The sequence below is a fragment of the Eremomyces bilateralis genome (assembly GCF_010015585.1).
Source record: "Eremomyces bilateralis CBS 781.70 unplaced genomic scaffold P152scaffold_5, whole genome shotgun sequence".
Classification (NCBI taxonomy): Eukaryota; Fungi; Ascomycota; class Dothideomycetes; order Eremomycetales; family Eremomycetaceae; genus Eremomyces; species Eremomyces bilateralis.
This window is the reverse complement of record NW_022985071.1, coordinates 155,625-168,622: the sequence shown is the minus strand read 5'-3', so window position 1 is coordinate 168,622 and position 12,998 is coordinate 155,625. Positions and strand designations below refer to the sequence as shown.

At 50.9% G+C, this 12,998-nt stretch overlaps 6 protein-coding genes across 6 annotated transcripts; 4 read left to right on the top strand and 2 right to left on the bottom strand.

Annotated features, from left to right (window-relative positions):
• Positions 1-58: 58 nt before the first annotated feature.
• Positions 59-1,317, bottom strand: P152DRAFT_456398 (uncharacterized protein). Its single transcript, XM_033678999.1, has one exon. The coding sequence runs from the start codon at positions 1,235-1,237 to the stop codon at positions 248-250; it is 990 nt and encodes a 329-aa protein (XP_033535797.1). The 5' UTR covers positions 1,238-1,317; the 3' UTR covers positions 59-247.
• On the top strand, positions 1,280-2,407 carry P152DRAFT_480390 (uncharacterized protein; the record flags this gene model as incomplete). The annotated part of the gene is made up of 3 exons (XM_033681763.1): positions 1,280-1,308; positions 1,802-1,823; positions 1,871-2,407. 3 exons carry the CDS (start codon positions 1,280-1,282, stop codon positions 2,093-2,095), a joined length of 276 nt encoding a protein of 91 aa, XP_033535796.1. The 3' UTR covers positions 2,096-2,407.
• P152DRAFT_456394 (uncharacterized protein) lies at positions 1,985-3,228 on the bottom strand. Its single transcript, XM_033678998.1, has 3 exons — positions 2,614-3,228; positions 2,528-2,555; positions 1,985-2,471 (listed from the first exon to the last, which is right to left on the bottom strand). The coding sequence occupies exons 1-3, from the start codon at positions 2,935-2,937 to the stop codon at positions 2,383-2,385; spliced, it is 441 nt and encodes a 146-aa protein (XP_033535795.1). The 5' UTR covers positions 2,938-3,228; the 3' UTR covers positions 1,985-2,382.
• Positions 3,229-3,455: 227 nt separating this feature from the next.
• On the top strand, positions 3,456-5,636 carry P152DRAFT_378906 (UvrD-helicase-domain-containing protein; the record flags this gene model as incomplete). Its single annotated transcript, XM_033675682.1, has 1 exon — positions 3,456-5,636. A coding segment is annotated over one exon (2,181 nt), but the record flags the coding sequence as incomplete, so codon positions are not given.
• A 1,760-nt stretch (positions 5,637-7,396) lies between these two features.
• P152DRAFT_412723 (uncharacterized protein) lies at positions 7,397-7,730 on the top strand (the record flags this gene model as incomplete). Its single annotated transcript, XM_033676988.1, has 1 exon — positions 7,397-7,730. A coding segment is annotated over one exon (321 nt), but the record flags the coding sequence as incomplete, so codon positions are not given.
• A 3,208-nt stretch (positions 7,731-10,938) lies between these two features.
• On the top strand, positions 10,939-12,593 carry P152DRAFT_456391 (UPF0103-domain-containing protein). The gene is made up of 4 exons (XM_033678997.1): positions 10,939-11,392; positions 11,462-11,530; positions 11,583-11,807; positions 11,871-12,593. Exons 1-4 carry the CDS (start codon positions 11,199-11,201, stop codon positions 12,397-12,399), a joined length of 1,017 nt encoding a protein of 338 aa, XP_033535792.1. The 5' UTR covers positions 10,939-11,198; the 3' UTR covers positions 12,400-12,593.
• Positions 12,594-12,998: the final 405 nt, after the last annotated feature.

The following is a 12,998-nucleotide window of genomic DNA, read 5'->3' as shown; positions in this document are numbered from 1 at the left end:
TCAAAGGTGGGATATTAATCTTCACCACGGAGGTTATTTCGGTTGTAGTAACTTATATGATATCGGAAAATGAGTTGCTGCTCCTTTATGATTGCTATTTAAGAGTGGTTTGTACAAGGTCAACCTATACATGTTACCGTACTTCCTAACAACATTGAACTCATATCACAATTATAGAAACATGAATCCAAACCCGGGTATCATAATCAAAATCATGTCAGAGACATAAATATGTTCACATTCAACCTCAATCAACCTCATCCAACGGCGATTTCAAGGTTTCCGCTTCTCCAACCATGATGCCTACGATGCAGGACTCAAGCATATTATCCCAATTCACCCACGGATGCACTTCATTGAACAACTTCTCCCCATCCTTCCCCGCCGCCCTCCTAATCTCTCCTTCTCCCCCAGGATGGAACGGAACATACGGCGTAACGTTATACACCTTCCCCTGATACGCCGACCACGCCGGCTTCCCCTTCCGCCCATTGTGCTGCTTCAGCTGCGACGGCGTGACTCTCTGAAGCGACGAAACCCCGGATAGGTTCGCGCTGGACCGCTTGAGCGCCGCCCAGTCGAGAGGCGAGTGTCCGGGCTCCAACGTCACTTTCTTCCGTGGGTTCGGCGCCCGGACGGCGGTGGACAGAGGGACCCCAAGGCTGCTCTGTGTCGGGGCTGCGCGGTTCGGGATTGGTCCGTTCGGTACGCGCAGGGAGGCAGCGGTGCCTGGAACCGGTGGTCGCCGCATGGGGACGGGTGGAGGCGCCATGAGTTGAGGGGACGTAGTCGGCGCACGCGGCGCGGAACTGGGGAGGCGGAACCTGGCGGGGATGGGGCCGGCGGATGCGCGCTGTGCAGAGTTGGGAGCGGGGAAGACTGGAGGGGCCATGGTATCCGTGTCATCGTAATCGTCATCGCTGGCTGTATCGGACTCTAAAGAGAAAGATGGAATCGGAGGGATGCCGTTCGTGGTGGCGTTCGCTTTGGGAGTTGAGTCGCGACTTTCGCTGGCTTCGACATCTGGCGTCCTCTCCTCTATAACAATTCCCACGCTTGATATTCTGCCATCCAACTCCTCTTTATTGTCATCTGCAGGACCCGGCGATGGTGACTTGCTTGAGGGTGACGCATCGGTGGCTGGGGCGGGATGGAGATATCGATTCCATCTCGCAGGGTCCCGCTGGTAGACGAAGAAAGACACAGATAGGAGGATAATGCATATCCCTACGATCATAGTTCCTCCGTAACCATGGGAGGATGAGGAGATAAGCACGCTATGGTCTCTACTGGCAGCGAAGATGGAGAGTAAGTTGGTGAAAGTTGAAGTATTGAATCGCGATGAAGGGTCCGCCACCTCCACTAAGATTCATCCCTGCAATTGACCTACACCGATTGCATCACTTCTTGTCTCTTGATGTCGAGTATTATTCTGTAAACATCATTTGTACCTTCATCGTCCTGATCCTCAATTCTATTGGCTTTCCTGTAATTCTTCGATTGCACTACTCAGGTTACCATGGCCCAAAGATTATTGCGATTATCCCGTTCTTCATTGAACCGGAGCAGTGTCTTGTCCGTATCCACATACGCTGCATGCCGCCCTCGATGCTTCACATCAAGGCCCGCCATTGACGCCTTCAGAAATGCGTCATGTTTACCAAGTTACGGTCTAAATTACGGTAGACGGACTTTCGCTTCTAAGACCGAAGCGGATGCGACGATGGAAGAATTGCAAGACATGTATCAACCCGCCAATACCTCAGCTGGAAGGGTTACCAGGTTGCTAACCAGAGTACAGGTACGGTGAGGCAAGAGACGAGGTGTGTTCCAAATCCACCGGTATAAAGCCTACAACTAACGACCCCAGTTCGAAATCGCCGCGGAAGAAACCGAGAAGAACACCACCTACGCCCCAGGGGACCGAGAAGCCGCCAGAGACGCATTAAATAAGCTAGCGGAAGCATACAAGGCCGTGGTGGAAGGGCCGGATACGGAACTAGGTGAGGAGATCAAACGGCGGATAGGCCAGCGGATACGTGAATTGGACAACGCGGTGGGGAACTTGGAGAAGTATGCGCAGAATCAAGATTAGTCGAGTGCCTGCTCGTAAAGTCTGGTTCGCGGGAGGTGTCCGTGGAAGGGTCGGCGTCTTGGACATGCTGGGGAATTGAATTGGATCTCGTACTGTTTTAATAAAGTCCGATCACGGCAATGGTTCGCATCTGACTTCAAAAGTTGGTGTAGAGAGCAGCGGGTCCCGAGGAATGTGCTTGTGTATGTGGGCCGGAAGCTCGAATGTTCTGCTATAAAGGAGCAGCACAGTGACGATTCATGTTGCTCGCTGTACAGGTACTTTCAATAGATCCGAGGGCTGTTCAATTACAACTCTTCCTTCTCCTCCTTCTCCTCGACCTTCTCAACCGTCTCCTTCTCGACGCCCTCAATTTCGACCAATTCCGTTTCGAAGACTATCCAACCGTTAATCATCCGCCGCTTCTTGAAAACAGCTGCACAGGTCACTTACTCAAAACGCTATTCGGAGGAATGACACCCTATAACAGTGATATCAATATAAAATGCCCAGAAAATCAAAACCACAAGCAATCATACCAAATCTCTGTCGCCATAAGCCCATTCCGGCTGGACCGTCAGCGTCCGCTTGTCGCCGGGGCACATATCGAACAATCCTTGGTCCCACCCCTTGATGACCTGGCCTGTCCCGACGGCGAAGCCCAGCGGTTGCCCGCGATTGTAGCTCGCGTCGAACTCGGTGCCGTCCTCGAGGCTTCCGCGATAGTGGACCTGGATCTTATCGCCGGCGACGGTCTTGCGGGTGCATTCGCCGGCGTTGGTGATCTTGATGTCGAGCGGCTTGTCCAGGGCCATGGCGACGGAGGCCAGGCAGGTCAGGGCAAGGGTGGTGGAGAAATGCATGGTGGGAATTGGTTTAGAGAGTGGCTAAGGTTGAATCAATTTGCTTGTACAGGTCGCTTGAACGACTGTAGTTTAAATGGAGGCGAATTGGGAGGTTACTGTAATAGTAGGAGTATTCAGGAGAGCACTTAGAGAAAGCCGATGAAAGATCGACAAGTTCCCATCACGACAGGCAACTGGGGCCAATCACGGCCTGTGAAGTATGAGATGTGGCAACATATCAACCATCATCCTTATCCGGATTTGCTCTTCTACACTCAAGTTGATTGTCTATGACTTTTTAATTGGATTTATATCGCATCAAGATATTCAAAACCTCGTAAAGGCCGTGTTGTCCTCCTTAAATAGAATCTCGAGAATTATCACGTGATATCGCGTCGGTAGCGCGTTTGGACACGTCAATTGGTCATATCAGCTTTTGACGCGTCTCCTCCTCTGTTGCGTTACGCCGTATCATCGAACATCACCCGTTTCTCATCGATGCTTCCTTCAATTGCCAATGTTGGGTTCGGTGCCTAATGGACGATCTACTCCAAAACCTCAATGACCAGCAAAAATGTGCCGTCACGAGCCCACATCCCACCCTCCAGGTCCTGGCACCTCCCGGTTCCGGCAAGACGAAAACACTAACTGCTCGAGTCGCATACCTGATCTCCAAGCAAGGATACAAGCCGTGGAATATCATTGTTTGCACGTTTACTGTCAAAGCGGCCCGGGAGATGAAGGAGCGGATTCGGGGTATCGTTGGTGAAGAGCTGGAGAAGAAACTTCAGCTGGGAACATTCCATTCTATTGGCAGGCGGTTTCTGGTTTCCTATGGGCATTTGATAGGGATCAAGAAGGGATTCGGCATTGCAGATTCTTCCGACACAAAAGCCATCGTTAAACGTATCCACAAGCGTTTGCGATCCCCCTTGGAAGCAGGCAAGATCGCCTCCCGGATATCGAGAGCGAAGGCAAAGAAGAAGCGTCCGGCAGAGTTCCATGGATCGAAAAAAATTGAAGAGCAGGATTTTGCGAGAATTTATGAGGAGTATGAAGCCACTTTGGCATCATCCAACCTGCTTGACTACGATGACATCCTCCTCCGATGCGTGGAGCTGCTGCACAACCACCCCGAGTGCGTAGCCAACGTCGAAGCGGTCTTGATCGATGAGTTCCAAGACACCAACATTGTCCAATACGAGCTCATGATGCTCTTTGCCCAACATCGACAGCGAATTACCATTGTCGGCGACCCGGATCAAAGCATATACAGCTTCCGCTCCGCTGAGATTGAGAACTTGAACCGAATGACGAAAGACCTTAAAGATACGTTGTCGATCCATCTGGAGCAGAATTATCGGTCGTCTGCGGCCATCCTCCGTTGTGCCAGCAAGGTGATCCAGCAGGATGCAAACCGGATCAAAAAGCCGCTTACAGCGACCCATTGTCTTGGACAGCGGCCTGTTCTTCGAAAACTCCCATCAGCGACAGATGAAGCTGCGTGGATCGTAACGGAAATTAAACGGATCAAAACGCTGGCAGGATCACTTTTCCATCATGATGACTTTGCCATCCTCCTCAGATCATCGGCCCTCTCATTGAAGATTGAGACGGCACTGGGGAAAGCGGGCATTCCATACCGAATGGTGGGAGGATTTCGTTTTTTCGACCGTAAAGAGGTCCGGGTATTGCTGGATTATTTACGAGTCATCAACCAGCCAAATCACAACGACGCGCTTGCCCGGGTTATCAACGAACCGCCGAGAAAGATAGGCGAAGCAACGCTTAGAGAGTTGTTGGAAGAGGCGGAAAACAAGAAAGTGTCATTGTGGAGCCTTGTTTTTGCCATTGCACAGTGCAGAGGAAATGTTCGAACGAAGGTATCCGCATCCGCTCTGAAAGGGATGCAATCCTTCGTGAACATCATCTTGACTTGCCAGAGTAAGATCAAACGGGAAAGCGATGAAATCTTCTCACTTGTCAACCTAATTGGGACTATTATTGACAAGATCGAGTTCCGAAGTTTCCTACAGAAGCGAGGAGCCGGAAAGGATGAGGGGGAGGATTTCGAGGCGAGATGGGCGAACGTTGAAGAACTTCTTGCCCAAGCGACAGAAATATCGGCGATTGACGCATTAGGCCTCGAGTTCCCTGATGAGGATCTTCTGGAACAGATGGAAACGGGCCCCTCTCCACTCGAAGAGACATTGGCCCAATTTTTGTCGAACGTCGCCTTATCTTCCAACGCTGAGTTGAAAGACGCGGATGGGGAGGCGACGAAGCAAGTCACAATTTCAACACTGCATGGAGCCAAGGGCTTGGAATGGCCAGTGGTGTTCATCGCCGGGGTCTATGACGGGTCCATCCCCCATTCTCGTGCGGACGACACCGATGAGGAGCGGCGGTTGCTTTATGTCGGGATGACAAGAGCCCAGTCGCTGCTATATCTCAGCTGTCCGCTGAACAGCTCGAGGGAAAGCGATTCGGAGCATGCGGTTTCCCCATTTCTCGCCGTCCCAGAACTGGAGCCCTATTGTCTTCAGCAAGGTCCGTCCATTTCCATGGCCATCATCGAAGATCTTGCGCGGATCTTGCGACGAGACTGTCCCTCAGACCGAACGGTTATCGACGGTGCTTTAGCGCTTGAACGTATCGAGGACGACCTGTACCCTCTAGATGGATCCCGGCTCGGCTACCAAGCGATGTCGTGGGAAGTTGCCTCGAACCTACCAGGAGCAAGACAGTTCAAACGGTCACGAATGGAAGAGAGCCAGCCCGCAAGCGGAGTGGTGGTGGACGTCACCGCTACCAATACTGGTGCATTCTCCATGTCCTCAACTACTTTACCGCTCAGCTTTATCTCCGCAGGTACAAAGATGAAGCAACTAGAAGAAAGCGTGGTGGCGGCTTCGAAAGTATCCGGGTCGAAGATGGACCAGGAAACCAATACCAACGCACAGAAACGAACCGCACCGTTCGCCAAAGGAAAAACTCAGGGCACCCTCAAAGCCTTCTTCAGCGCAAAGTCCGCGAAGGAAGAAGAGGGAAAGGGAGAGTTGACAGTGCAGACGCAGACTTCATATAAGGAGGAGCGCGGACGGTTTCCTCCACCCCAAGTCCAAATGAACGAGAGTCCACCGAGGAAAAGGGTCAACCTTGGTATTACCGCACCTCCAAATTGGAAGATCCAACGATCTCGCATACCAGGCCGTCCGACGACTATCGAGCATGACGACACCGGGAGAGAAAAGGGCCATGTTCTCCTGAGCAGCTCGCCCACCAAATGCGAGCGGGCTGAGGAGGACATCGTGAATGAAGACGAGACAGCGGAAGAAACCAACATCTTACCGGCGACATTCCACACCACCACGATGGATCAGGTCAATGGAATGGGGAGTTACGGGCAGAGGCGGACGTTGGGCACGCGGAGACCGGTGCAAGGCTGGTCGTCGAGGGTGAATCAGCCGTTTTCCGCCCCTTCGAGGACTAGATGATACCCGTTTTAGACATAACTGATTATGATTATACCCGGTGGATGTTTGAATTGGGTTGGAATGGGGCTCGTTGAGACAGGTTCCATGTCAAGCGATGTGGCGTTTATGTTTGCGTTGCTTGACCTCCATTGTTCGTGGTAGCTGATTTAGCCATCTGATATAATAATTGCTCCCTCATACACACCGTTTAGCCACATCTTCTACCTCGATCTATTTGAGACAAAGTCTGGTGCTTACCGTACGATAATAAAACCGAATTACAACGCAATGCGAAGTATCACAGAGCGTGTGCATCCATTAACTGGGACATATCATAAGGGGAATTTTGGCGCGTCATGGCCTGGGTTATTAGGCAAAAATGCCAAGACCCTAGTTCTTCACACATAACAACCATCGCGGAAATGGTACTCTCATTGCCTATACTAACCAACAACAACAGCAATAACAACAACAGTAGGTACGGTAAGCTGTTAGTCATATCGACTTATAAGTATCAAGTAACTAAAGTCAACCTTGTCATATTGAAATCCCGACTACCCAAGGTACAGTACAATAGGATGGGCCTTCTGAGATAGAAATTCGTACGTAGGTGGAAATTTCCCTTTCTAAAATAGGAATTCGTAAGGAAGGAGTGATTCATTTGACTAAGGAAGGTGTCGTTATAAGTCTATGCTTCTATCCTACTCGATTCCTCCTTTCTTTCTCTCTCTCTTTCTTCCTTCAGTGCTCTCCAACGTTCGAAGATGTAAGCATTTGATCTATTTCCACTCCGTACGGGTATTAATCTTCCTAGGGCTCTTGTTTTGTTTAATAGTACCTACGGTGCGGCGGTAGGTCCTCCTACTCCGGGAATTGGTACGCTGCAGGTTAGGGGTAACCCCATCTTTGTAGCTCTCTGCCACTCCCCCTAGCCTCGGGAGCTTCTTGCTACCGGTCCCGGCGTCCACGTCCGGTTCGTACGCAACCGGATATCGGCTGGGCAGATCTTAAGCCACCGCCCGTCATACATCAACGCCATCCTTATCCAATCCCGGGGGACAGCGGCGCCGACAGCTTGCACTGAATGCGTACGACGCGGCCTGACGCCCTTCCCCGAGTGCCGCCGTGCGATCGCTCACTTTAGTGATTGCTGCGGTAATTGTAAGTGGCGTGACCACGGTACGCGCTGCTCTTGGGATAATTCTTCGGACGAAGAATCGTCTGAAGAGGAGAATAACGACGAGGATGCCGACGACGACGACGACGACGACGACGACGAGTCCGTACGGTCGGATTCAAGTGAAACCCTTCTAGGTGATTAATGTAAGTTCAATTTCGTAAGGTCTCTTTCTATGTTAGCACTGGCAGCATCCTAGCTATCAGGGCTGTTGATAGTACTTAGACAGAATCTGTTCCTCTACGTGGAGTTCAAGACAAGTAACCGTACGGTGAAACTAAACAGATCTTTTATAGGTATATGCTAATTAATGAAAGTTTCGTACGATATCCGCTATAATTGGAATATAATGATACGTCTAAAAACTCCTTTGTTTAATTCCGACGCCTTTTCGCTCGCTCTACAGGGCCTGAAAGTTGAATCTTTCTAACTTTGCGCTTCGTACGAGGCTTCTCGTCTTTCTCCTTCTTCTTCTTCTTCTTCTCCTCCTCCTTCTCCTCCTCCTCCTCCTCCTCCTCCTCCTTCTTCTCCTTCTCCTCTTCCTTCTCCTTCTCCTCTTCCTTCTCCTTCTCCTCTTCCTTCTCCTCCTCCTCTTCCTCCTCCTCCTCCCCTTCCTTCTCTTCTTGATCCTCTTGATCCTCCTCATTTTACTTCCTCCTGCTTGATTCCAAATTAATTTATTATCGTACAAGCACCTCCTCTATCAATCTTAGAGCTTATCCAAGTAGATTACTCTTTTTTTGAGCAATCTCCTTGTAGAGATGATGTAGACTCCACTTTGATCTCGTACGTACCTCTTCCAACCGTGTTACCGCAAGCAGAGCTGGTATTCTCTTCGCCTCAGATACTACACGGATATAATCAATAATAGCTTTTCTACGACTATACCACGTCTTCTCTGAATCTTTCTGTCGCCATAAGGCGCCATACCTTAACTCTAACGCTTGTACGGAAGGATTAGGTGCAAATCCTTCAAACCACTCTCGCCAGAGTTGACCAACAGTTTCTACCGTACGAGACATAGTATAGATTGGCTCTCCATTCTCTTTTATCGGTCGATCAGGTAGCGGTCGTACGGTAGAAGGGCTAATAGCCAATAGCGGCGGAGCCGAAGAGGTAGTCGGAGTGGAGCGTGCGATAGAAACCGGAGTTTCTATTACCGGCGTTGAAGGTATTCTCGTGCCGGGAGCGGCCGTCCGAACCGCTGGAAATGGATCCTGGAGTAAGGATGAGTGTCCCACATTAAGGTAAATAGGTGTTCTGCCACTGAATACACCATCTAGAACCGTACGCTGACGGCCTTGCTCCGTACGAAGAGAGTCGAACATCTCTTGTAATCTCTGTCCAAGATTGGTCTCCATCACACTCAATCGATCTGCAATTATCGGAACAGCTTGTCGTACGAGTACATCTTGCGGTGGAACCACTTCAGCAGCAAGAGTTTGCCTCATCCTCCGCATAAAGTCAAGGTACTCCGGATCAGAGAAGATCGGATGCTGGAAGAGAGGGTGGCGTGGAAACTCATCGCGGATTAGGACGGAGTCCTGAAGAAGCACCGTACGAAGATAATCAAGTAGCCGGAGGAAGGCCTTTCCAGCAAGGTCATTCCGATCTCCCTCATCCTGTTCGTCTAACTGGTGATCATCACGCACCGTGTTCTCATTCTGTTGGAACCGTTCGATCCACTCGTCCACCCATGGCCAGATCTTCCGTACGAGCGTCTCAGGAGGCAGGATCTGTGCTCGCGGAATGAAGTAGTCTCCTCGGCCGCTGGGAGGGAAGCCAGCGGCTGCTCGTACGAACTTTCGGGGAATATGGCTGAGGTATGCATTCGACATGGAATCCGAATTCCATCGTCCCGCTCTCTGAATCTGAGATTCGCTGACACCAAGCATCTCCGCATGCTGAGCACCTTGCTTTCGTCCGGCATGCGTCTTCTTGTATGACGAGACCTCACAGCGGTCAAAGATCCCATTGACCCACTGCAGCTGAGTAGCGTACGAGAGAGGATGGGTATTCTGGCCACCTTTCAAAATCTTCGTACGATACCAATCCGAGCGCTGCTTGAAGGTCGGCGGCGGTTCTCTCTCAAGGTCCCAGCGGAAGAAGAGGTAGAACGCCAACTGAGAGACTAGACATTTCCAATGCTCCTTGTGTCGTACGGTAACACCGTACTCTAGCTTTCCAAAGGCGTTTGTCTTCCCGTTGTCTACAATCATACAGAGAACACGGCAATCTGTTGCTCCTTCATTCTGCAGCGGGACGGCGAAGAGATCAGGCAGTTCTCCGTTTCGTACAGTCTCCCCACGCAGAAACATGTTATGCGAGAAGAGGAGATCGACTGCCGTACGAAGCCATCCGCTGTAGGCCTGCGATGTCGGTCTCTCTCGCTTTCTTTTCTGGCCTGCCAGGACGGACGTTTCAGACGCCTCGGGCTGCCAGCAGCCTCGTATACATCGTACGAACTCTTCTTCCGAATAGCCGTCGAGCAGTGTGCCAGCACCGCGATCAACGTACTCTTCTCGCTTGCGGGCCGCCTCGGCCATCTTACGCTTTTGCAGCAGCTGCTTCAACGCGTACGACCGGACGGGGACATTTTGGTTCTGAGCAAGGCTGTGCTGCACTTTCCACAGCTCCATAATCGCAGAAACGTACGTTTCAATCGATCGAGCTCCGAGCGTTTGCACGATCGGATTGCCATCCGTGTCCGTACAAGGCTGCTTCAGCCTCCGGCCTGGCCGGGTCGGCTTTGCGATGCGACCGATAACCTCTTCTTCTAGAAAGAGGGTAATCTTGGCACTGGTAACGAGTATACCGTCGCTGCACTGGTTCTTCTGGCACCACGCCTAACCGAATTAGCCTCCTCCTTCGTTGGATTTCCCGTACGAAAGCGCTTCTCACAATAAACTCTTGCTGTCGTGGCTCATATATTCTCCTCGTACTCGTTACTCTGCCATCTGGCGTTGCAAGGGCTCGTTGTGTCGCGGCATTTAAACGGCTGTTCAGCTCGATCGCATGCTCTATAGAGAGCTGCGAGCTAGGAGGCATTTCTTCACGGTCTAATGGCGGTAGGTAGGGGATAATTCGAGTAAACTATTCATCTGTATGATCGCGAATGGCTCGTTCTATCGCGAAAGGAGGGGAGGGGGAAGAAATGCCTGAGCTAAGCGCCACCAAGTCACAGCTATACCGTATATAGCGATCGTTTCCACCGACGCTTTACTGCAAAGGGCTTAACGCTGCGCCATGTCTTCGCCAATAACCCAGCCACCGCGAAGGCCTTCAGATAAGTGGTATATCAAGGGGGCAGCGCTGCGGTCGCTGGCGCGAGAGGCTGGGTTATCAGGCGGCCTTGGCGCGCCATAACCCGTGGCGCTGACCCTTGATAACTGGTTACATATCCGTCACCACCTGTCAACTAACTCACAGGGATTACCCCGACTCCCCCACGATTTCGGGATGGTGGGGTCATGATCTTGGTGATATCACACTTCGAGATTAAAGCTGCCCCAGTACTTCTCTATCCCGTAACTACACCATTGTCCTTTGTTTCTAAACTTTCGTCCTGCGTTCACCTTTACTACAAAATCTCAACCATATCCTCGCATCCGAATGCCTCTAGCACGATGAGTCCCCCAAAGCCATCTAGGATCGCTTCACATGCGGGGTCATGGTACGACAGCAGCGGGCCAGGACTGTCCGCTCAACTTGACCGATTCCTCGACGCTGTGCCCGCCTCAACCACCCCGATCGGGACGGAGTCTTCCAAAGGAGCTCCGGTGTCCATCCCTTCGTCGGGAGCAAGAGCAATTATCGCACCGTAGGGCCCTGCAACTCGGCTGGTTTGCCAGAGAATGAGCGGATGGAGGGCTTACCATGACTTCTGCAGGCATGCTGGATACGCCTATTCAGGACCTGCAGCGGCATGGGCGTATAAGGCTTTGGATCTCTCCAATGCGTGAGTATCTTCGATGTCAATATCATGAGAGATCGCCACTGACCGGCAACAGGAAGCGGATCTTTCTGCTTGGTCCTTCGCATCACTATTACCTCTCGCGATGCGCGCTATCACGATGCGGAGCCTATGAAACCCCCCTTGGAGACCTTCAGATCGACCTAGCGACGGTTGCGGAGCTTGATAAGTCCGGACATTTCGATAGGATGTCTATTGACACCGACGAAGCAGAGCATAGCTTGGAAATGCATCTACCGTACATCTACAAGATGTGCTCCCGGTCAGTCCTTCTGAACTCGATCTCGTTCCCTATTCTGTGCTAACTCTCGGCCAAACGATTTAGAGCATTTTCGAGCCCATCTGCCTTTCCAAAGCTAGTCCCTATTCTCGTCGGATCTACTGAACCCGCGACCGAGAAACAGTACGGGGCGTTGCTTGCACCTTACTTATCCGACCCGTCCAACGTGTTCATCATCTCCTCAGACTTCTGCCACTGGGGTCAGCGATTCCGATACACATACTACCGCACTCCCGATGGCACCGCTCACAATCTCCGCTCAGCGGGCAAGCGACCATCCAACCCCAGAATCCACGAGAGCATCGCGCTGGTTGACCAGATGTGCATGGACGCAGTGGAGTCAGGGGAGCATGACGAATTCCTGTCCGTCCTACACGAGACGGGAAATACAGTCTGTGGAAGGCATCCTATCGGTGTGATGATGGCGGCGATCGAGCAGCTCTGGACCGCAAATCCGAGCTCCGAGGCTGACGAAGGTGGGAGGTTTAAGTTCGTGAGGTATGAGAGGAGTAGTGATTGCGTGGACGTGAGGGATAGTAGCGTGAGTTACTGTAGCGCTCACGCGATCCTCTAACTCCGAGAGGAGATCCTTGTGTTGAAGCTAAACTCAGGGTGGAGTTTGACGTGGTTCGCCTTGATAAACTAGGCAAATCGTCTCAAGAAATTCATGAAATCAAATGAAGTCTGGAAGCCGGGCAGAAAATATGACCGCCAATGTTCACCCTGTTCTCGTATTTCTTCAGAGCTAAATTTTCTTTCATCCATCCCCACAGTGCGTCTGGTAAATTGTGAAAAAATGTACTCCCGTAGCTATACGGGCCATCGCAATCAAGTCTATTCATCGTGACTGACGGCAAAAAAATAAAAAGAACAATGCGAAGAGCAGGGTTCGAACCTGCGGCCGTCTGTGAGACTTCAACTGGAAATTATCCAGAGGCTGTAAAACAGAAATGATAACCACTACACCATCCTCGCAATGGAAACTCTAATTATTTTCATGGTTTAATTGATATTTTTATTTTGGAGCCTTGTAATGGAATATAGATATTTTACCATATTTAATGCAAAAACCCTTTGATAAAGCATTTTATTATAAGAACACTGTAACTAAAAGCTTTATTTACTATTAAATGACGGGCGCTAGTATATCTCCCCGAAAAAAACATCCCCACT

Bases quoted from the DNA above. Each gene is read 5' to 3' on its own strand.
- P152DRAFT_456394 (XM_033678998.1), bottom strand. From the start codon at position 2,937: ATGCATTTCTCCACCACCCTTGCCCTGACCTGCCTGGCCTCCGTCGCC. The intron at 2,556-2,613 runs GTATGATTGCTT...TCACTGTTATAG, and splicing joins CTTATGGCGACAGAGATTTG to GGTGTCATTCCTCCGAATAG. The intron at 2,472-2,527 runs GTAAGTGACCTG...ACGGTTGGATAG, and splicing joins TCCTCCGAATAGCGTTTTGA to TCTTCGAAACGGAATTGGTC.
- P152DRAFT_456391 (XM_033678997.1), top strand. From the start codon at position 11,199: ATGAGTCCCCCAAAGCCATCTAGGATCGCTTCACATGCGGGGTCATGG. The intron at 11,393-11,461 runs GTAGGGCCCTGC...TGACTTCTGCAG, and splicing joins GCAAGAGCAATTATCGCACC to GCATGCTGGATACGCCTATT. The intron at 11,808-11,870 runs GTCAGTCCTTCT...CAAACGATTTAG, and splicing joins ATCTACAAGATGTGCTCCCG to AGCATTTTCGAGCCCATCTG.
- P152DRAFT_456398 (XM_033678999.1), bottom strand. From the start codon at position 1,237: ATGATCGTAGGGATATGCATTATCCTCCTATCTGTGTCTTTCTTCGTC.